The sequence below is a fragment of the Dromiciops gliroides genome, chromosome 5, assembly GCF_019393635.1.
Source record: "Dromiciops gliroides isolate mDroGli1 chromosome 5, mDroGli1.pri, whole genome shotgun sequence".
NCBI lineage: Eukaryota > Metazoa > Chordata > Mammalia > Microbiotheria > Microbiotheriidae > Dromiciops > Dromiciops gliroides.
The window spans coordinates 149,009,880-149,034,985 of record NC_057865.1 but is presented as its reverse complement, the minus strand read 5'-3'; the positions used below and the strand labels follow the sequence as shown (position 1 = coordinate 149,034,985).

The 25,106-nt window shown below is 35.3% G+C and overlaps 2 protein-coding genes across 2 annotated transcripts in view; one reads left to right on the top strand and one right to left on the bottom strand.

Moving 5' to 3' along the window:
• Positions 1-18,527, top strand: part of LRRC17 (leucine rich repeat containing 17) — a 58,061-nt gene extending 39,534 nt beyond the window's left edge. Inside the window, exons 3-4 of the mRNA XM_043967431.1 lie at positions 13,369-13,524; positions 17,785-18,527. Coding sequence (XP_043823366.1) covers positions 13,369-13,524; positions 17,785-18,182 — 554 coding nt within the window. The 3' untranslated portion in view covers positions 18,183-18,527. The remainder of the gene's footprint in view (positions 1-13,368; positions 13,525-17,784) is intronic.
• FBXL13 (F-box and leucine rich repeat protein 13) overlaps positions 1-25,106 on the bottom strand; it is a 212,442-nt gene that overhangs the window by 153,462 nt on the left and 33,874 nt on the right. The window lies entirely within an intron of this gene.

Genomic DNA, 25,106 nt, shown 5'->3' with positions numbered 1-25,106 from the left:
TCATGAGTTGTGTGTATGTTGTCTGAGAACCAGTCTAGCTTAATCTAAAAGGCTCATTGCCAAGATAGTGTAGAAAAATGGCATCTCTCAAAGACATACTCTGCATTAATTGTGGTGAAACTCATGATGAAATTACATATCTCTGAAATATTGAATTAAGCAACATTTATTCATTAACTCATTATTCATTGAGTAAACATTTACTGAGTACCTACTATGTGCACCAAGTACTAAAGACTTTAGAGATTTATACTGTTACTGGAAACACATATATACATATGAAATTGTTACTTAACGGTTCTCCTGACTCCAGTCTCCCTCAAATCTGTCAACACATTATTAGAAGAATCTTCCTGAAACAATCCTTTTATCACGTCACTCTCCTTCCTGAAAGTCTTCAAGAGCTCCTACTATGAAAAAGATAACGTCCAGACTCCTTTTTCCCCTGATACTTAATGTTCTATCCAACCTTATTTCCTACTATTCCCCAATATAAACCCTTGCCACAGTAAGACTTCTATAATCACATTTGCATGCACACACACACATATACACCCTTTGCTGATGCCATATTTTAAGTGAAATGCCTTCTCGCTCTTCTCTGCCTTTTGGAATTCTATCCACCTTTCAAGTCTCATCTCTTCTGTAAAGCCATCTGTGATTATCCTGGCCTCCTCTTAACATCAAAAGCAACTCTTGCTTGCACCACTCATTTAGACTTATTATATACCAACTTGTATTTTATAAGTTATGGGCTTTTGCATGGTTAAATATTAGTTTAATTTGACTACTCAAAGCAGTGTAAAATCAGGAAAACATTAGATATTTACATCATGAAATATGACATTCCAAACACTTCCCAGCTCTAACCATCTACGGCAGCAGTTCTTAATTTGAGGTCCATAGGCAAATTTCAGGAGATCTGTGAACTTGGATGGGAATATTACTTTGATAACTATATTTCAATGTAATTGATTTCCTTTGTATTTTGTATTTCCTGTATATTTTATTTTATCCATTTAATTCTGTGATGCCCAAAGGCTTTATCAGACATCCAAAGGGCTCCACGACACAAAAAAAGTTAAAGAGTCCCTGCTCTAGGGTAAGAATTCCCTCATAACATTCTCTCTTCTCTCCCTCTCTCTCCCCTCTCCCTTTATCTACAAACACACACAAACACATACATATGTGCACACAATACATATATATTATAATTTTATTTCTCAACTAAATAGTTCCTTAAAGTTAGGGACCACTTCTTATACTTATTATTATATCCCTCATGATAGTGACCAGCAAAACGTTGCATATAAGTAGCCTTAAACACCTATATGTTAATTACTTGAAGCTATGACTAATTATCTGTGCTTATTCACTTGTCTAATACTACTGTTAACTTTGAGCTTTGTTCTGCTTAATTCATACTGCCTATATGGCAATTATACTTTTAGTAGTTTAATACAGTGTTTGATTTTGTTTTGAAAAATACTAATGGCACACTATAAATAGTGATTTGGGTTGAAAATGATTACTTGTTCAGCTAATGCCATCCCAATTTAACCAATAACTTTTTTCAGTTGAGATAAGCATAGTAGAAACTCACAATAATGCTGCATATAAAGATACAGATCAAATCTTATTCATAGGTACATAACACACATAACAAAAAACCTAAAATCCTATATTTATTATATATTTACATATTCAATACATATTTGTTCTAATATGTAAAACAAATTCTTTTTATTGTTCATGAGCCCAATTATCACTCTGTCGTGAGAAATCATGTAAGTGTAAATATTTGCTACACAATATGAGATTAAAAATACAGAGACTGACTTTTCCATGGCTTTTATGAGCTCATATCCCAGGAAGGCATGCTTGTGACAAGAGAAGAAGCTTGTACTGAATTCCCTAGAGTACACTCTCCAGCTGCCTTCACTCAAGCACAAAGATTCCCTTAAGCATATAAAATGTTGAATGAGTAGGTGAAAGAATTAGTACTGACCTACTACAGTTACTACTATAACTGGAAATAGGACTTCTAGACAGCCTATAGAATTTCCACTGCACCTAGGCATAAGCCCAAAGGAAGAAGACAATCAAGACTGGGAAAGAAAAATAAGCTTCCCTCTAATTAATGAATGTGCTTGTGTATAAGAGTGAATATTCTATAGTATGAAAAGAGGAATAAGTCTTTTGGTTCCTTTAAAATACATGGCCAAGTGGCAAGGATCCAAAAGAATTAAACATTATAATCTACCCTCTCAACATCACGACATCTTTCAGAATTTTTATAGTCTGACTTCTGTGTCATAAGTTTATGAATGATAGCCAAATAATATTATCAGGCTTATTAAAAAATTGATTCTCATTTTGTGGTATTATAAAAAAGTATGTTATACTGTTGCTTACAATATAGCAAGGAGTTAATAACCTGAAAATAAGCATTTCATATTTTAAACACTTTTTTTTTACAATTTAAACATTAAAATTCTTCATTTTCCACCACCTGCACTGACTCACTGAACCTCAGCTTCTAAGGAAAGGGCCTTAAAAGACCATCTAATTCAAACCATACCTGAATAAGAATCTCCTGTAAAAACTACCTGACTAATGGTCACCAAACCTTTGCTTGCTAACCTCTACTGAGGGGAAATTCAGTATCTCCTGAGCCAGCTTATTCCACCTTTGCACAGAAGCTTTTCCCTACATCAAACTTAAATCTATTTTCATGTAACTTCTACCCATTGTCCCTAATTCTGCCTTCTGAGGCCAACTGGAAAGACTTTAACTTCCCTTTCACTTGAAAACCTCGAAGATAACTATCATATTTCTCTGTCTTCTTTATTCCATATTTCTCACTATCCTCGACCTTTTTCCATTTATGCATTGAAGTCACTGAGTATCAGAATGTATGCTGGTTTAATTTGGAGGGAGAGAGAGAAGCCAAAGTTATTTGAGATTTTCAGTCTGGGTGACTGTAACAATAGTGTTCTATAAACAAAAATCAAAAGGGGTTGAAAAGTTTTGGGTGGGAAGATTACTAATTTGGTTTTTGACATACTGATTTCTGAAGGACCCTACAATAAGCTCAAGATATCCAGAAGAAAGTTGGAAATATAAACTTGTAGCATTCAAAGTTGGAGGCTATATAGAATTAATAACTGAAGCAGTGAAAATAGATGGGATTAGTATGAACAATAGAGAAGAAAAGAAGACTGAGAAAAGAACACTGATAAGTATATACAATGATATGACAGAAAAGGGAAGGGAAACCCTTGGATGCGGGAGTTAGCAGAGAAGTAAGAAGAGAACCAGGAGAACGCAGTTTTAGGAAGAAAAAGAAAAGAAAGAATTTAAAAAACTAAGAGGTGACTATGTCAAATATTACAGTGGACAAGATAAATGAGGACTGAAATGGGCCATTAAATTTGACAAATAGAAATTAACTGATCTTTTTTTTGAAGGAGCAGTTAAAGTAGAAGGGGAGGTTTGAAAACTACCTTGTAAAAGGTTAAACAGTAAATAAACAGTATAGAAGTAGAGGCAATAGCATAAAATACTCTTTTCAAATGTTGGTTTTAAAGGCAAAGAGGAATAAACCAGGGCAAGGAAGACTGAAGCATGTTTGTAGACAAGAACATGTTTGTAAACAGTTGATGGAGTCAAGAACGGAAGAGACTGAAAATCAAGGAAGAAAGAACTGATTGTTGGAACAACGTAACAGAGAAATCAGGAGTGGATGAGACCAAGAATAGAGATGAAGGGCTTGTCCTTGGAAAGAAAGGAAGAAAACTTTTAAAAACCAAAAGCAATATCTCCCTCCTCTAAACTCCTATGTCATTTTCCATAGTATCTATGCTATTTATCACATATTATTTAATCAATATAGCCTATTTATCAACTTCAATCTGAATAAAAATAAAGTGGCTACTCTACAGGGTATCCCAAAAAATCTTTGTACAGTTTTAAGCTCTTATAGCTTAAAAGTCTCATATCACAGACCCAAAATCTTATATTATACACCTAAAGTCTTAGAACACAGACCCCATGTAATGAACATAATAATTAGTGTCACCTCAGGAAACATCAAGAAGCAATAGAGAGAAAACTAGTTTACAGAAAACTTATCATGAGTTGCACTTGAGTATTCAAAGAGCATTCAAAGATAAAATTGGAAGGCCAAGAAAAAGAAAGTGGAAAGAATTGGCTAAGATTTTTACAAGGAACTCTTCTTTCCATCAATTATAGTGGATCAACCACATTTGGACTACAGCACTACAGTGACTGTTGTGCTACAGGGGGGAGGAGAAATGTCACTGAAGAAAATGTGGAACAGCTGTATGAACTTGAATACTCTCTTTACTGCCTCCCAAGGATGACCTTGATTAATTCTACCTTGAAAGAAGCTTCTACCACATTAGAGATATACTACCAACACAGAATATTCTGATAAAACTAACCACTGAGAAATGCATTTCTGACAGGAACAAACCTAACCTTTAATAATTCCTGTGACACCAAGGTTTGTACACTTCCCCATTTCCTTTTTTTAAAATTTTAATAAACATTTTTATTTAAAGTTTTTAGCTCCAAATCCTATCTCTCCCCTTCGGCCTTCCTGAGGCAGTAAACAATCATATATGTTACACATGTGTAATTATGTGAAACATTGATATATCAATCATTTTGTATAAGAAAACAAATAAAATAAAAATGAAAGAATGAAAAATAGCATGCTTCAGTCTGCATTCAATCAATATCAGTTCTTTCTTTGGAGGTGGATAGCATGCTTCATCATTAGTTCTTTGGGATTGTCTTGGATCACTAATTAATGGAACATAGTTAGAACATAATTATCATTCACAGTTCTTCATCAAACAATATTGCTGTCACTGTGCACAGCATTCTCATGGTTCTGGCTCATTTCACTATGCATCAGTTCATATAAGTCTTTCCAAGCCTTTCTGAAATCATCCTGCTTATCATTTCCTTTTTTTCTGAATTATACTTTCGATTGGTTGTATACTCTAAGGAACCCTACAAAGTAATAAAAATCCATTCTCTCCCGTAATGAGCTGAAGCTACTAAAAGTCTGAGCAATCTTATTAGTACACTAATAATTTTCTTTTCCTTTCAGTATGTCTACTCACTTTCTGATCACCAGTCTTACAGACCTGATGCAGGATGAGATGCTCCCTAAGATCTCAAGGAAACTGGCTTGGGAAATTCCCACAACAAAAACAAAGATAAAAAAGCAGATGGCCCAAACTAAATATATTTTTTAAAAAAACAGGTCCATGCTGGGGCCAACACAAATTTGAGGGCATTGACAGATCAGTTCTAAAGATGTCTAAAAGAAAGTGACTGAAAAAATAAAAACCTACTTTCTCAACCTCTCAAAAATATTTATGGAAATGTAGATACATGTATCAAAAGTATTCTTAATGAAAATATGAAAAGGAAACAGGCAGGCTTTCTCACAAAATATTCAATAAACCAGCACTTATTCACATAACTGGCACATATTGTGACTAAATTGATTCAAGAGTGAATTAACAAATGAATAAACACAAATGACTGAAAGGTGTAGACAATACAGGATCTCATTTGGTTTATTATTTATTAACAATAAAAATAGTACTTGATTCATGGGATAAAATCTATTCTTAGGCCCTACTCCAACAAAGTGTCTCTTGTACAAATGGAAAAACCATATAAGATCCCTTGTTAGTTACAAGAGTTAATTTTCAAAAATCTTCTGATTACTAATATCAAGTAAAGTTTAAGACAAGAAGACATATTCTTGACAAGTTTGCAACTGAAATAGGAGGACCATCTAATGAAAAGTAAAACTGAAAAGGAATTCCATAGATAGTAAGGTTTGCCTCTCACAAATGGTCTTCTTTATGGATGAAATGGAACCCTGGAGCATCTCCTAAATGAGATCTATAATCATCGAGCAGTTGTACCTATTTACACAGAGAAAACCAAGAGAATGAAGAATGACTATTGTCTATGTTATGCAACTGAAGAAATAGCCCACAGTTCACAGTACATGTATCTTAGACTAACACTGCAGATAGACTATGAAGTAGGCCCAAAAGTAAATGGGAAGATATGTGTGCTATATTGCATCTGGCAAATGACACTGAGGTTTTGATACCCCCCAACCTTTTCCAGCAAAAATCCATCTTTTTTACTCCAATATTCTTCCACTGCTGCTAGAAAGCTTTAAGTCATGGAATACCACAATCTCTGATGAATCGAAAAACAATGGAGAGATACATGATGGCTATAACTAGGAATAGCATGTTACTCATGATGGACTTTATAAAAAAAAGTTGTGTAAAAGATATCGTCAAAGAAATGTATAATAAGAAAAGGAGGTTGCCAGTTATAGATAAGGATGAACAGATGGAAAACGCTTTTACTTGTGTGCCCACACGATGCCAGGAAAACCAGAGGAATGACCCCAGTACATCTCATGAATCTGCTACAAAGGATTTGTTAGATGACATGTGCAATAGTCAATTTGCTGTCTCACCAATCTGGACACTTCTTCCAACAGTCCAGATTAAAATTCATGCACACTTCCTCTTCTGCATGTCCTCCCATAATAAAGTATGTGTATTCTTCATCTTTGTTGCTATCGTTCAGTCGTTTTCAGTTATATCTGATTCTTTGTGACCCCCATTTAGGGTTTTCTTGGCAAAGATACTGGAGTGGTTTGCCATTTCTTTCTCCATCTCATTTTATGGACGAGGAACTGAGACAAACAGAGTTAAGTGATTTTCCCAGGTTCACACAGCTAGTAAGTGTCTAAGGCCAGATTTGAATTCAGGAAGATGGGTCTTCTTGATGCTAGGCCCAGTGCTCTATCCACTGCTAGGTTAGCTGCCTGTTCTTTATCTTACAGATACACATCAGCTCCTTATAGAGTATGTATGACAGACCTTAACATGATATATTTACTTTAATTTTTCTCCAAGCTGTTTCTTTTCATTTTTAAAGATAATTTATTTTATATAGCAAAACTTCCTTTTATCCTTATAAAATTATATCCATTCATTGGTTCATTAGTACCATGTTCTATTTCTAGATCAATTAAAATGTCCCTTCTCTTCAAAGCTGAGATAAATATATTACTCATTTTCCTTTTAGTTGTTTTTAATTTTTTCTTTAAAAAAAAGTTGTATCACTCCAGGTAGAATGTAATGTCCTTGAGGCTGGGGACTTTCATTTTTGTCTTTGTATATAATCAGCACCTGGCACAGTAGTACCTGGCCCATAACACTTTGTGGAAGACAAATGAATTTTATGATTCTTTTGTATTTATGATTAGTGACCCGGTTTATTGTGGGCATGTCATGTGAGGTTTGGCTACAAACCTATTCTCTGCCATATAAGAAATGGGTTTTCCCAGTGCTTTTTTTCCTGAAGAGCCCATCCCACACTGTTATTTGTGGGCGTTTCATACATTAGTCCTTTATAATAAAGAGGTTCTATTTCTGGATTTTTTATTCTATCCTACTAATTTATTTCTATAATTAATTTCTAATACTACATAGTTTTTAATAATTATTGTATAATATTACATTTTTATATTTGATTATGCTAATTCCTTCCTTTACTGTTTTTTGTTTCATTGTTCTTCATATTCTTGGACATTTAGTTTTCCATATGTATTTTGTCATGACAAAAATTTACTTAAATGGATGATTCTGCTTTTGTCCTTGTATCCTCAATGGCTTAACACAGTGCCTTGTATATGGAAAGGCTTAAGAAATTTTTGTTGAATCACACAAAATTGACTTTAATTAAATAACCTATTGGCTTTTTTCATTAGAACTGAATTAAATCTGTAAGTTAGATTTGCCTTTTCTTTTGGTATTTTTCCTTGATTCATCTATAAACAAGGAATAGCTCTCTATTTGGTTCTGCTTTAATTCGTCAAAGTCATTTTGAGATGGTTTTGGATAAGTTATGTGATACATTGTGGCATAAGATGGTCTTTATCTTTTCATCACTATGCAAATGTTCTTTGTAAGTTTTACTCCTCTACTTCGGTCAGAGAGGGAGTATGGCTTGGCCTGGTAGCTATAAAAAGGCTGACTTCACAGTCAAAAAGATTTGGGTTCATATCCTGCTTCTGACACCTACTGGCTATGTGACTCTAACCAAGTCACTTAGCCTCTTAGTGACTCAGGTAGATTTCTAATATTATATATTACAGTAAAGGATTTGCATCTCATACAAAGCTCCCTATACTCATAAAATCAATTGTCGGTCAAAACAAAACAAAAAAACCTACTTTACTAAAGTCATTTATTACCCCCACTGATTTTTTAAGTCTTAGGAGTTTTTTGGGTTGATTTGGGGTTTTTTTGGTGTACAGTCATATCATCTGAAAACAATTATATTTTAATTTTTTCACTGATTTCTTTTTCATTACCTTTATTGCTATTGCTAAGATTTTTAAAAGCTATTTTAAAAAGAAGTGATTAAAGAGTATGTTTCTACTTAACATCTGTTTTTAATGAGAATGCTTCCCAGTGTTTCCCGTTATATGTAAAAATTCATGGTTTCTGACATATACATTTTACCATATTATGCAAAGATTCTTGTTTTCCTATATTAATGTGTTTAACTTTAAATCACAGCTATGCTTTTCAAAGGTTTTTACTACTATATCATGATTTTTCCCTTGCTGATAAAATGAATTTTATTGTTTTCCCTCACATCCTATTTATAAAACCTGAAGGATCATAATCAATAATTTTTGATGTGTTGTTATATTCAATTTGAAAGGATTTATTATTTTTATATCAATATTCATAACTGAAAATTTACAATTTTCTTTCTCAGCTTTGTATTTGGTTTAGGGATCATCATTTTATTAGCTAAATTGGAGTTAACCAATCTGTCTCTGTTTTGAAATATATTACAGGAGTTACTTGTGCCTTAAATACTTTTAAGATGGCCAGATTTAAGAGGACCCTGAATGCAAGGCTAGGGATTTTTAACTGTATTTTGTAGCACTGACTTGGAAATCTATCCAGCCTTTGTGCCATTTTGCAGGTCTAGTTTTTAGCAGCCTGATTTGTACTTTTCTGCTTGTTCCATTTAAGTCATAAACCTCATTTTGTTATTGTTAGCTTTCATATTCTATACTTTTGTAGCTAATCTTTCATTTCTTTGAGATACTCAAATTTACTGTCATAGAGACTTGTATAGTAACTTCTGATAGTTTTCTTGATTTCTTTTGCCCCCATGATCTCTCCTTTATCCTCATTTGGAGGGGGGGGAGTTCTCTTTTTATTAAAAACTTGATATTATTTGCTATTTAACAATTTTGTTTGCCTGAACATTCTTATGATGTGCTGAACAAGAACTATCATATCATGTTAGAAACTGCTTTATGTTATTTTAAACATTTTCCATTTTGGACAGGAGGCCTATTTGTTGTTGGGAAGACGACGTCCTTTAAATGGATAATAACTCTATAAACTTTTCAAAATCTCTTTGCTTCTCAATTATTTACTTTCTATCTTCATAAAGCATGCTGAGTTTTTTTAGTGGATAATTTGGGGTTCATGTTCATGCAGGCTTCTGAATTTTCTAACTGTTGTATTATAATGTCTTTGGTCCTCCTGAGAAAAGTCCACCTTTGATAATTTCTAAAAATGAAGTGTCCACATTCTCGTTTTCCAAATTTTTCTGACATGTATATAATCCTGAGGTTGTAGTCATGATATATCCTCCAAATCAATCATTTGTGTTTATGTGTTTCCCAACAGTTTTGATAAATCAATAATTTCTGAACCTCTACTTACTAAGTACAATTCCATTTTCCATAGAAGTTGCTTCTGTGGATTTTTGAAGTCTTCATTGTTTTCAGCCAACTGACCATCTTCTTCATGAATTTCTCTGGGATTTTTTGCATCTTTCAATTCTCATTTAATTTCCTTATCTGACTTTCTACTTTCTTTAGGTTCTTCCTTTATTTGGTATCATGATTTTCTTAGCCTTTGTCAATTCCTACTTAATTTCTATGAATAGGTTATTTATCCACTTGAAAACAACTCTTGGGAACGGGAATGGTTCCTTTTTCCATTTCTGTTGCTTCTAATACATTCATCAATCGACAGTAGTTTTATTTGTACTAATATATTCTATTTGTATATTTTAAATTTGTTGCTTATTTTTATTTTCTCGGGTGTATTTTAGCTATTTCTCTTTTCTTTTCCTTTCTTTCTTTCTTTCTTTTCCTTTTTTTTTTTTTTTTTGCAGAGCAATGAGGGTTAAGTGACTTGCCCAGGGTCACACAGCTAGTGTCAAGTGTCTCAGGTAGGATTTGAACTCAGGTCCTCCTGAATCCAGGGCCAGTGCTTTATCCACTGTGCCACCTAGCTGCCCCCTATTTCTCTTTTATTTGGTATTTCTACTTGGTTTTTTGTGGGGAACTTGGCTGCTTTGGATCTTTTCACTCTGATAACTTACACCTATCTCATTCCACACACTCTTTCAGGCAAGGAAAGGGCAGGTTTCTCAGGTTCCCCAGTCTTCTAGGACCATCTTCCCTACGTAGGATCAATGTCCAGTCCTTTTCTTCTCTTTGGGTTCTACCGCTCTTCTGCTACCTAGCACTTTTCCTTTTTTCTTTTAGACTATGCCTGTGGCTAGCACCTTTGCTTCTAAACTCACCTTGTAACCTACTCTATATTTATCATATATGTACCTACTTAGCATGTATGTTTTTATAGCACCAGGAATGTCAGCTCCTTGAGCAGAAGAACTACTTCTGCTGCTGCTTGCTGATCAATTGATTTTTTTTGGGGGGTGGGGGGCTAGGCAATGAGGGTTAAGTGACTTGCCCATGGTCACACAGCTAGTAAGTGTCAAGTGTCTGAGACCGGATTTGAACTCAGGTCCTCCTGAATCCAGGGCCGGTGCTTTATCTACTGCACCACCTAGCTGCCCCTTGATCAATTGATTTTTATAACCCCACCCTTTGCCATTTATACCTTAAGATGGACACAATTTATTATCATTGATAATTCAAATAGGAAGGAAGAGGAAGAGGAGATTTCAGCAGTCACTAAATACAGACTATTATAATGCTAAATTAAACTGAAGTTTGTGTGAGGAATACGTGATATAGGTTTGAAAAGGTAGGGGAGTGCTAGATTTAAGAGAGCTTTGAATGCAAAGCTAGAAATTTTTAACTTTCTTTGATAAACAATAAGGACACAGTGAAGCACCATGACAAGACAAATGGAATGATCGAATGCCTACATAAAGAAAATTAGTTTTTATAGCACCAGGAGAAATGAACTGGAAGGGAGAGAAAGAGAAGTTTGGGAGACCTGTTAGGAAGCTTTTACAGTAGTTAAGATAGGTGGACTTAGGGTGATAGCAGGAGGAATGGAAAGGAGGAGATAAATATTCGAGATTTTACAAATGATTGGATATAGCAGATGAAAGAATCAAAGGTAGCACCAAAGTTTAGAATATGAGTTGTTGGGTAAATGTGATGTCACTGTCAAAGAGCAGGTTAAGGTTGAAAGATAATAAGTTTCATTCTTTTCATAAGTCCAAGACCAAGGACTATTATAAAGTTAAATTTTAAGCTTTACCTCTGACCATGAAGGGATTCAGTTTTGTGTTGGAGGGAAGGGAAAGGAAGAGAAATGAATAAACACTAAAATAGCTCCTACTTTGCACCAGATGCTATGCAACGTGCTTTACAAATATGATCTCATTTGATTCTCAAGACAAACTTGCTGCAAAGTTGGTGCTGTTGTTATTCCCATTTTACATTTGAGAAAAATGAGACAGAGGTTAAGTGACTTGCCTAGGGTCACAGAGCTAGTCAATGTCTGAAGCTGGATTAGAATTCAGGTCTTTCTTCTACTGTGTCATTTGGTTGGAAAGAACTGTTTCAAAACAAATGTCTCAATTGATTTTAAGAAAAACAAAAATATATAATGATATTTTTAAAGAAAAAAAATGTTGAAAGAAAGACAATAGGTTTGGTTGGAGGACATGTTGAATTTCAGGTCACATATGGGCAGAAGTGCCCCATAGGTAATTGGAGGTGTAAAGTGAGAGCTCAGGTAAAAGGTCAGTTAGATATTTGGAAGTTATCAACATAGATGCTGTAAGATTAAGATTTGCAAGAGAAAAACATTCAGGAAGAGAACATAAGAGGACAAAAGACAAAGGCTTGGGGAACACCAACACTGAAAGGCTGAAAAAAAGAGAGGAACCCAAAAAAGGTGACAGAAAAGATGTAGGAAGATGTAGAGAGTAAACTAGTAAAGTTTACTATCTTGGAAATCTAGGCAGAATAAATTATCTAGAAAAAGTATCTATCAAAACTTTCAAAAGCTGAGAAAAGGTTGAAGGACTGAGAAAAGGCCTTTATATTTGGTGATAAGGTCACTGTTGACCTTTGAAAAAAGTAGTTTCAGAAAAGTGCTCAGGAAGGGATTGAGACTATAAAGAGCTGAATGGCAAGTGGATGGTGAAGAAGTAGGGGAATAGAGTATAATCTCCTTTTTCGAGAATGGTTATGAAAGGAAGAAGAGATATGGGACAGTAATTTCATGGAATGCCTCATTCTCAGATGTAGAAGACAATAATGAATGCAAACAATGAGAATTTGTATTGCTCATTTATCACTCTTACTAGAACATGTCTTATTTTTTAATCCCCCCAAATACACAACACAATACATTTCACACCATGAATTATTAATTAATTGATGTTTAAAAGAATTAATGTTTAACAAAATAATCAGTTCAAAATCATCTAAGTTATTGTTCTTTCTATTGATGCTTACTGTTCTTTTTCCATTCTTGTTATCACCTTTACTGATGGATGATGAAAAGAAAATCAACAAAAGCAATTCTGCTACTTTTTCATAGCTGGAATTTAAAAACTTATGAAGAAAGTAGAATGACACATAACCTACATGGGTAAAATGAGGTTTGGTGATTATATTTGTACTTACATGTTATCTCCCATTAAATTAAAGAATTTGTTCTTTATTAATAGTACATTAAATTCTGAGGTAGAAGAGTAGGATTCAAATCTCAGTTCTACCACTTAAAACCTCTGAGATCTTGGGGAACTCATTTAAATTATGTGAGCCTCAGTTTTTTCATCTCATAAGAAAAGGGGTTGGACTACACAACTTCTAAAATTCCTTCAAGTTCTGAATCTGTGAGTCTTATCATACACTTATTATTGAGATACTCAAAATGGATTTAAAAGCTTAGGGAGATATTTTCCATCTTTAAAATTCTATAATGCCTATAATGCATAATATAATGATCTATTCCTCATTGATTTTTCCAGAACTAAGGAAAATTCCAAACAATATCCCTCCAGATATTATTAAACTTGACTTATCAAACAACAAAATCAACCAACTTCAGCCTAAGGAGTTTGAAGATGTTCATGAATTGAGGAAATTAAACTTGAGCAGCAATGGGATTGAATTCATCGACCCTGGTAAGGATAAACAATGTCCACAGAATGGGGCTGCATATTGTATCTAGTTTTATTCATAACAATTGTTTTGGTCCAGATCTGCAATTTCTTTGGTAGAGGCAACTCTAGTAGTGGAAATTCCCTCTACCAATGCAACTCTCTAAGTTTTCTGCAATATATCATCTTAAAGAATTTCCTTGGGCACTGAGAAGTTCTACAACTAGGCCAGAATCACATCTCCAGTCTATATCAAAGGCTAGTTTTGAACCCAGGTCACTCATCTACTCAATAAACTTCAGCAGATTTCTACTACCTCTAGAACCAAATGTAACTTCCTGTGTTTGGCTTTTTAAAAGCCTTTATAGGGGGGGAGGATAGGTAGGTGGCGCAGTGGATTCAGGAGGATCTGGTCTAATCTGTCTGCACTTGACACTTACTAGCTGTGTGACCCTGGACGAGTCACTTAAGCCTCATTGCCCCTGCAAACAACAACAACAAAAAAAAACCTTTACAAACTGGCCCTAAACTGTATTTGTAGTCTCATTATATATTATTTCCCTTCTTACACTCCATGGTCTAGCTAAATTGGTATTCTCTCTGTTTATTTAATCCATCAATAAAGATTTATTAAATGCTACCATGTTCCAGGCACCATGCCAAGGTCTGGGAATACAAAGAAAGGCAAAAGATAGTCCCTGCCCTCCAGAAGTTTACAATCTAATGGGAGGAGACAACATGCAAATTACTATGTATGAACAAACTACATACAGGATAAATTCCTCACACATAACACTTCATATCCTGTTTCCAGGTCTAGAATATATTCCTTCCTTACCTAGACCACATTGACTCCCTTACTTCCTTCAAGATGCAGATCGAGCACTACCTTCTATATGAAACATGTTTTGAGCCCCTACCTCAACTGCTAGTACATCCTTTCTCAAATAACCCTGGGGTTTTTTTTGTATTTATCCCGTACATGCTTATATGTGTACATGTACTCCCCAAAAGAATACCAAGTCCCTTGAGAGCATGGACTTTTGAATTTTTTATCTTTGTATCTCCAGCGCCTAGCCCATAATTGGCATTTAATAAATGCTTAATGAGTAATTGATTGACTTGCTGATTCCAAGGTCATCCCTCTATCTACAATTCTATATTGCTTCTCATAACAATGGCTTCATTAAATATAATTTAGTATGGAAACAAAAAAGTGTTCATTGCTAGAGAAGCAGTAGAGCCTTTGAGCTCTACAGGAAGATGTGAATATTTTTTTGTGACACATGGTGGCTATGTGACTCTGGACAAGTTACTGAAACTCTCCATGCCACAGGCTAGTCTCTAAGCCAGTTACAAAGAATTACTGATCTGTATCAATAAAGAGAGTTTCTATAAGGTGTTTCCTAATTACATTATAGGCTGAGATCACTGTAAATACCACATAAAGACTATCCACTCAAGGAAGGAGATCATCATTTTGGTATGTGTATCCCTCAGCATCAACTAACCTCCGTAAGTCAGTCTAGACAAATTTACGTGATGCTAAGCCACTAAATGGTTTCCAGAGGTTGTAAATCACTGATGTTTTTCCAGGAAATACAAAAGATATAGGTTACTTCACAATCCACCAGGAAAATGTTTGATTTCCCTCTTAAGTCCTAGGGTCCATCTAGAAAACAAATAAACAATAGCCATACCATGTACCTTATCTAAAGCTAAGATAGATGTCAGTTTTTATAAATTCCAATTAAGTTTGTCAAAACAGTAAATAATAACAGTAACTTAATAAGTTCTATTATATTAAAACTATAGTATCAGGGGCAGCTAGATGGCATAGTGGATAAAGCACCAGCCCTGGATTCAGGAGGACCTGAGTTCAAATCCGGCCTCAGACCCATGACACTTTCTAGCTGTGTGATCCTGGGCAAGTCACTTAACCCCCATTGCCCCACCAAAAAATTAAATTAAAATAAAATAAATAAAACTATAGTATCTAGAAAGAAATGTCCTCTAAAATAATGCTCAGATTCATCACAATGAAGTGACTCCAGATTTTCTAAAGTTATGCCTATGGAGTGAAACCTTGATGGGATCTCCCAAGATGAAAAGACTTCACTTAGAGATGGGGCAATGAGCTGTATCTGTCATACAGGGACCAACCTGGCTAAATTTGGAGAGGCTCACTAGGGGCTGGGGTTTTTAGCCACAGCAATTTATGAATACTATCACTATAGCAGAAAAGGTGGTACAATCTATGTCAGTAGAGAGGGTACTCACACCCAGGAAACCACAAATCCTTGATGTACTAACATATCCCAGAAGAAAATTTTAAGAAAGGAAATTAAAAAGAAAAATAACAGGATAATTCAAATGAAAGAACCATGAAAAATCAATTAATTATTCCCCAAGATCCATTCTTCTCATATTAATTAGTGGTGTTTGTCCTTCATTCTCAAAGAGAACCAGGACACCAGGGTGATGCCATGACTTTCACTGGATTGGATTTAAGTGAGGGAGGGCTGTACAAGGTCACCAACCTCACTCTCTCCTCCAGAGTCATCTGGGTCCAATGGAAAGATATATATCAGGATGACTGGAGATGACCCCAAATGTTTAAGGCAATCAGGGTTAAATGACTTGCTAAGGGTCACAGAGCTAGTAAGTGTCTGAGGTGAGATTTGAACTCCTGACTCGAGGGCCAGTGCTCTATCCACTGCACCACTTAGCCACCCCTATTAATTACTAGTTTCCCATAGTTCCTAGAATTTTGCAACCACAGTTCTAAGAAACAGTGTGAGATTGTGAACAGAAGAACACATCAGAGTCTGGAAGACCTGGGTTCAGGTCCTGCCTTTGGCACACACTAGCTGTGTGACAATGGGCAAGCTACATAAACTCTCAGGGCTTTAGACAACTTTTTAAGACCAGTTGCAGACCAGTCTGCATCACTGGCCTCTACACCAGAGAATTAACCAGACTGGTGAAAATACAGGTCCCGAACAAATTTGTTTTTAAATCTTTTCCTCTTGGGGGACTTTTATAATGATATTCTAGTATCTTTGTTCTCAAGGCATATGCTGCTAATTTGTGAAATTAATGACATTACTGTTCCCTTAATTTCATCAGTTCCAGGAAAGCAAACTCACTTCAGTGTTGAAGATCTTCTAGCATAGAAAGGATCTAAGAACTTAAGTAAGGCAAAAGAGATTCTAAAAAGTTAAAAAATGAAGACATTTCTGAATTTTTAAAAAACATTTAATACAAACCACTGTCAAAGGAGGTTAATTTTCACAATGTATGCTAGTAGTTGCAAAAATGTAACACTGTGCTTTCTTTAAAGTTTTAAAACTACCTTAAAATTTCAATGGAAGGAATTATTATTCTATCAAACACAATACCCTTTCTAAAGTAAAATGAAAGCAAGGTATAAAGGTTTTTCTCTTTGGAAAACTGAGGCCTGTATTTCAAAAGCATTTGTAAAGAATTAAAACACTTAATTGGCAACATTGACACATTTCTAAATAAGAAAGTTGGCTTTTTCCCCAGAGGGGGCTGAATTCAAAAATTATTAAGCTCTATTTGCCTCAGAGCTTTGGCAAACAAAAAAGTTACATTTTTCCCATTCCCAATGTGATCCATTTGCAATGAATGGAACTTTTTAGGATATGTCTCTGTTTCTAGGAATCCCTTGAGAAGTCATTTTGGACAGGGCTATGGGGACTAAATGCTTTTCACCTTGCCACAAGCTATATCATCACAATGATACAGAACTGAATATGTTTGAATTCCAAGCTCTCTCTAGATCCTAGACCTTTTCAAACATCTTTCAAAATATTTGTAGAAATTAATCCTTTTGCCAGAGTTTGTTTAGAGGACTGTCTGAGTATTCAAGAGGCTGCTAAAATGAATGGAGTTATTTCCCAGTTGTTTTTCCCCCCAAAATTACATGACCTCATCTTCTCTCTCAAATCATCACCCAAGGCAATTTTCATTTGTTTATTCCTCAGAGTGGGCAAAAATTAACAAAAGAGTAGTAAATTATTTTCTAAAATGACTTGTTCTACTCTCTCCTTGGTCAGGATAAAAACACACATGAAAAGAAAATAGATCACAAATTTAAGTAAATTCAATTTCTCTATTAAAACAACTGTATTTTGCTAACTTCAATCAAGAAAAGTTTGCGTAAGCAGTAAGGCTATTTTTCTAGTAATCTGGAACTTATATTTATGTGCATGCTTAACATTTACAGTCATCAGTTTAATAAGTATTTTATATCATCAGCTGCTTTTTCAGGACTCACAAACTTAGAGGAATTAGACTTATCAAACAATAGTCTACAAAACTTTGACTACGGAGTATTAGAAGATCTCTATTTTTTGAAAATCTTGTGGCTTAAAGACAATCCTTGGAGATGTGACTATAATATCCACTACCTTTACTACTGGTTAAAACATCACTATAATGTTCGTTATAATGGCCTGGAATGCAGAACACCTGAAGAATATAAAGGCTGGCTTGTTGGAAAATATGTTCGTAGTTACTATGAAGAATGCCCAAAGGACAAGCTACCATCATACCCTGATCCAACTGACCAGGATACAGAAGACGATGCATGGGAAAAAATACATCGAGACCACATGGCAAAGAAACAAAGTGTCAGGATTACCATAGTAGGTTAACTTAGAAGAAATCTTCTTTGTAAGTAGCTTAGGTTTGATATTCGCTTAAGGAAAATATTATGTTTACATTTTGGTTAACTGTGTTATGTCTATGAAGGAATATCCAGTTAACGGGGTTTCTTTAATTATTACTTTAGCTGTTAACTAAAGGAACAATCTCATGCTGTTTATCCTATACATAAATGGCTGAGCAACAATTGCTCACAGGCATTCTACAATGGTAAATTGCATGAGATTGGGTTCCACATGATGGCATTAATAATTACATAATGACCTGTATAACTTTTTTTACTGTTTAAAAAACTTGGTTCATTCTTGCCAGGCATTTTGAAAGTATTTGTAAATACACAGAAAAAATTAAAATGAAAAACATAAATATACATCCACAAAGAAATGGCTCTTTTTTATATAGCAGGCTGTGAGTTGAATAAATTTCTATTCTTATGTCTTCACTCTTAGAAGAATCCATGGTAAGTTAGGAATTTTGCTAATGTTATTTGACATTTTGACACAAACATCATGCTAAAAACTGAAGAACACAATGAGAAGAAAGAACCTGAAAATGATATTTATGGACTACAAGATGCAGTAGCAAGCAGTATGTTTGAGTGCTTTCTTTTAAGCTTGGAAATTACTCTAAAGTCCCCACAGAAGAGAGTGTTCTGTGAAATAGTGGTCTTTATAAAGTAAAATAAGAACAGGAAGTAAAGGTTTTTCTCCTTTGAAATGCAAGGCAAAGAGAGAGTTCTATATGTGCCTATATTTCAAAAGTTAACAAAGTATCAAAGCACTTAGAAATTTTGGTAATGCTGACCCAATTCTAAATAAGAAAGATGACTTCTTTCTCAAAGGAGGCATAATTCATATAATAAGATCACTTTGCCTCAGAATTCAAGAGACCTTTGTGTGATGGTGGATGGTGGGTAGAGGGTGTTTAGAGAAATTCAAGCAGCTTAGGGGAAGGTTAATTTTTTGAAGTAAATTATTATTATTATTATTATTATTATTATTATTATTATTATTATTTGGTGAGGCAATTGGGGTTAAGTGACTTGCCCAGGGTCACACAGCTAGTGTCAAGTATCTGAGGCCAGATTTGAACTCAGGTCCTCCTGAATCCAGGGGCAGTGCTCTATCCACTTGAACTAAATTATTTCAACCAATACATATTAAGCCTTACTGTGTACAAGGTATATGCTCTGTGCTAAGGATACAAAGATGAAAAATCAGTCCTGACCTCCAGGAGTTTAAACTTCTCCTACAAGGAATAAGACATGCACACAAATAAGACTACCATAAGAGTAAGGAGGCAGTTACATTCAAAGTGCTGCAAGAAAACTGGAGAAAGGAAAGATCACTTTCAGCTGAGGAAATAAAAGAAATGCTTAATGGATAAGGTGGTTCTTGAGCAAGGAATCTTAAAGAAAGATAGGAATTTCAAAAGGCAGAGGCAAGAGGGAGTTCATTACACATATTGAGAAATAGCTTATGCAACTGCAGAGGTAAGAGAGTGAAGAAATATAGAATCAGCCATTAGTCCAATTTGGCTGGAACATAGTGTTTAAAAGAAATCAGTATAAAATAAAACTGAAAAAAAGTAGTCTGGAGATAGATTGTGGAAGATCATAAATACCAGGCTAAAGAGTCTATATTTTATCTTCTAGGAAGCAGGGAGCAACTGAAGGTTCTTGTGCAGTTAGACATGACATGGTCATACGTGCACATTTGGAACATTAATTTGGTAACTTCTAACTAATCAGGAAACTAATATAATAGTTTGGTGCAGTGGAACAAATGATAAGTTTTGTAGTCTAGAAGTACCTGTTCTGTCATTTACTACCTTATGTCCTTGGGCAAGCACTTCTCTCCAGATTTCAGTTTCCTCAGCAGTAAATGAGAGGACTAGACAAAAGGATTTCTCAGATCCCTGACAGCTCAAAACCTATGATCCCATCTTGATGGCCTCAGTTTAGGGTTAGCAGTATGAGTGGAAAAGAGAAAAGAGACACAAGAGGTATTCTGGACTTAGACATGGCAGCACTTGCCAATAAGTTAGATGGAGGAAGTGAAGGAGAAGAAAGAGTAAAAGATGACTATGAGTTATGAGCCTGAGTGGGGAGAACAAGGGTGTCATCAGAAAAGAATTCAGTTTTGGAAAAGCTAAATTCAAGGTACTGGCAAGGTAGAGACAATGAACAAGCACCTAGATATATGTAACAGAACTCGAGGAATAAGAGGGTATTCAAAATAAAGATCTGTGGTTTATCTATATAGAAACTGTAACTGATCTCACAGAGATGGATATGTTTGCCATGACAACTGGTGTTGAGGAAAGAGAAAAATGACAAAGACAAAGAAAGCTCTGGGAGGTTGCCAGGGCTTGGGGATTAGAAGGAAGAAGATGGATTTGGAGACTGGTAAGTAGCAGCCAGGCAAGTAGTAGAACTCAGAAAACACAGTATCATGGAAGTCAAGAAAAAATAGAGTATCAAGAGGAAAGGGATGATAAAGTGTCAAATGCTGCAGAAGGATCAAGAATAGGGCTGCAAATAGACTCCTGGATTTGGTGATGATGGGGTCAATAATGACCTTGGGAAAAGCATTTTCAATAGAGGGTTGGGGATGGAAAGAAATTCAAGAGACCAAAGAATATGTGAATGGTAAGAAAGTACAGACAACCAATGAAGACTAAATAGGAATTTAGCGATGAAAGGAGGAGTCAGACTTAGGACAATAGCTTGAAGGAGGAAGCAGAGATTAGAGTCAGAAATACAAATATCAGGATCTAGGGTGAAGCAGAGTCAACAAACATGCAAATAGTGAGGGGGGACTGACAAGGCAGAAATCTGATTCTGGAGAGACAGGAATGGTTGAAGCTCACAGGCTAGAATATGACAAGAGTTCATCAAAAAAGGGAGAAATGACAAAGGGCCTTAAATACCTAACTGTTCCTGGACCTGGCTCATTGACAATCCATCCCTACATGCCCCCATTGTGTTCTGATACGTGATTTGAGGGGGTGCCAGAAAAGGCAGCTTCAGTATTTCAATGCATCATCACATGGATGTGAGAACTCGCTCCAAAGAAGCAGATTTCAACCCCCTTAATACCCAATGTTTCCCAACTAAAGTTCAAATTCTTTTGACTGCTACAACAGAGTGCTACTCTAGCTATCCAACCTCACCTCATACAACTCTGTTCTAACCAAACTGGAGTAGTCTCTATTCTCTGAATATAAATTAGACCCCCACCCCTACATGCTTTTCCCCCCACTCAGACTGTTTGCCAAGGCTTCCCTCCACCTTTTTGCCCTCTAACTTTCTACCCTTCCTTTAATGCCTACTTCCAATCCTGCTTCCCCCGTGAAACCTTCCTTTGTTCCCCACACTTCTTCCCGTCTATCAACCTTCCCTCTTCAACCTCACATAGCACTTCCTTTTGCAGCTCTTTTACTTAAACATGCAATATCATTTCACCTCTTGTATTTGTATCCCCAGAACCCATCATAGTGCCTGGCACATAGTAGAAACTTAATATATCCTTGTTGATTATTATGATGATTAGTGTTTGTGTCTTCTCTCCTTATTAAACTTTAAACTCATTGCGTGGGTGAAAAATATAACATTACAAAATAAATTAAGCAATGGTGAATCAGCATAGATCATATGTCAAAAAAGACTGTAAATTTTAACATGACAATTTCTGGGAATGTGAATGATTTTTTTTTCATTCTCACAAATCATATGAAGTTAGTTCAATAAAAGGCCTATATTTTCATGAATCTACAATGCATTTGGAATATCATTGGAATTTAAAGACAAGCAAAATTAATGATAAATAAGGTGCTATTAAAATGTTTTAAATTAAAAAATGAACATACTGGGTTAACAAGTAGAAGACCAAATAGCATCCCTACAAATTATTTCTTACAACATTTCTCCAAATAAAAAAGAACCTTTGAACGAGGAATAACTGAGCAATAAGTGAATGCTGAACCGGTATAACAGAAAGAATTTTTTTAAACAAGAGAAAGACCGCTAGCACATTAGTTAGATTTCTATGATCTGGAGTAGGATATGGACAAGAATCCCAAAGGCATGGATGGATTCTGATTGCACTACAAGAGAGAATAATCACATGGGTCAGTTAAGTTATCCATTGAAAACTGAAGTATAAAAGTATAATGTTTATCAGCAGATGGTGAATTTTCTATCTGATTCTCCTAGGTCAGCATTATAATAGTAAAATAAAAGTACAACCCCAGGCCCATATGGAGGTTAAAACTTTCTCTGTGATGCTCTGATCAGTAGGTAAAAAAAAAAATACTACAAATAGCTGAGCTATATTTTATGCCTCCAATATGTTAATTTTATGCTGACATAAAAATACAAGGAACACATTTACTGAAATGTTAGCATCTTTTTGCATGTATACATCGTATACGTTTTTATCAACAATCTATGACTATTCTTCAGCCAAACTCAAAGAATTAAAAATATTTCATTTGAAGCTAATTGTTTTAGAGATTGTTGCAGACATTAGGAATACAAGCATAATTGGTGCAGCCAAACAGCCCGAAAGATAAGCCAATATTTTATCTGTAATATAACAATCAAATAACAAAATCTTTGCCAGAAATTTGTGAAATACTGGGCCCATCAACTAATGAGGTCAGAACTGAACTTAGTTGAAAAGAAGTTGGGCAAGACTCCAAATAACAAAACGTTAGAGCTGGAAAGAAGCTTAGAGATCATCTAGTCCAGGGATTGATTCTAAACCATTTTTTGTCACGGACCCCTTTGGCAACCTGGTGAATTATATAGATGCCTTCTCAAAATGATATCTTCAAACACCTGAAGGAAATTTTCTATTTCAATTAGTTTAATGAAAATTTAAAAGTAATAAAATAAAATAAACATGTAAATAAAAAATTTATGTAATTTTCTCATTCAAGTTCCTCCATATCTATCCTCCGTAGACCCCTTGGGGTCCCAAGTTAAGAATTCCTGGCCTAGTATAATGCCCGTGTAGAACAGAGTTAGGCTGAGACCCGTTCTGCTAGGCTGCAGACAGAAGGACTAGGAGCAAACAGGTTGCAAAGAGATATAATATGTTGGCTGGACGTCAGGAAAAACATCCCAAACATCAGAACTGTCTGAAAGTGGGTAATATGTTCCCTCCTCCTCACTGAAGGTGTTTAAATAGGGCTAGATGATCATTTGTCAAGCAGATTTTAGACATGATCTCATTCTAGTGGACTAGCTGGGATTCTACAGGCACTTTCACCTAGAAAATTCTTTGATTTATATGATGCCCAAGGTGTTTCCAAAATCACTAATCAGGTGCAGAGCCAGGACCTGAACTTTATTTGTAAGATACACTTTTATAGACTATTCAGTTAAGGCTGCTGCAAGTAGAGACATAAGAAGACTGACACTACTAAAAAAATCTTTAGCAAATTTGAAATGGCTTTTGTTGTTGTTCAGTTGTTCCAAATTCTTCATGATGCCATTTGGGTTTTCTTGGCAAAGATACTGGAGTTGGGGCAGCTAGGTGGCACAGTGGATAAAGCACGGGCCCTGGATTCAGGAGGACCTGAAGTCAAATCCAGCCTCAGACACTTGACACTTACTAGTTGTGTGACTGTGAGCAAGTCACTTAACCCTCATTGCCTTGCCCCCCCCCCAAAAAAAGATGGAGTGGTCTATCATTTCTTTCTCCAGCTCATTTTACAGAGGAGGAAACTGAGGCAAACAGGGTTAAGTGATTTGCCCAGAATCACACAGCTAGTAAGTGTCTGAGGCCAAATTTGGACTCAGGAAGTATTTCTGACTCCAGGTCTGATACTCTATGCACTGTACCACCTAGCTGCCGCTTCAAATGGCTAGGACACATATACTTCTACAAAAATAAAAACCAACATGGGTATGTTTTAATTATTTCAGTAATACCATTTACTCAAAGAATTTTATATGGAAAGAAAAAATGTTTTAATATAATATGTAATGTGTTTTAAAGTAAACTTCCAAATAACAAATATCTGTACCTCTATACCCACCTTCTCCCTTAAGCTTCAGTTCCATATTTTCAATTGTCTGTGGAACATCGCCATCTCACAGTATAATGGCGCCTTAAACTCAACATGTCTAAACTAATCTCATTGTCTTTCCCATCTTTCTTCCTAACTTCCCTGTTTCTGTTAATGGTACTGTCAGTTTCCTCTTAATAGCTTTAATTGAGTTCCCTACCTCTCTAGTTTTGCCTTTTCCATTAATTCTACACGTTGCTCCAAAAGTATTTTTTACCTAAAAATAAGTTCTGATCACATCATAAACAAAGTAAAAATATTTCATTGGTTCTCCATCTAAATTCTTATCCTGACATTAAAGTCTCATTATTTTATCCTCAACCTACCTTTCAAGGTTTATTTCCTAATAATCCCCTACAAAAGATTATAGCATTGAAAGCTATAAGAAACTTAGAGATAATCTGGTTCAAGTCCTTCATTTTACAGATAAAGAAACTAAGATGTAGAGAGACCAAAGTACTTATTCATCATAAGACGAATGGAGGCCAAACTAGTCTACTCACTGCTCGTTGAACATGCCAGACATAGGGATAAATATTGGGGATACAAAGAAGGTCCCTCAAGAAACTCACATTCTCATAAGGAAGATCACATACCAATATCTTTGTACATATCAGAAATATACAATGAAAATGGAAGATAATCTCAGAGGGAAGGCACCAGGAGGGGGAAAGAGGAGGAATATGGGGAGGAGAGCTGGGAGAGACCGTCCACAGAAGATGAAATTTGAGATGAGTCTAAAAGGAAGCCAGGGAAGTCAGGAGGCAGAGGTGAGTTAGGAGAGCATTTTGTACATGAGGAAGAGAAAGAAAGCCACTGCTACCGGATCACAGAGT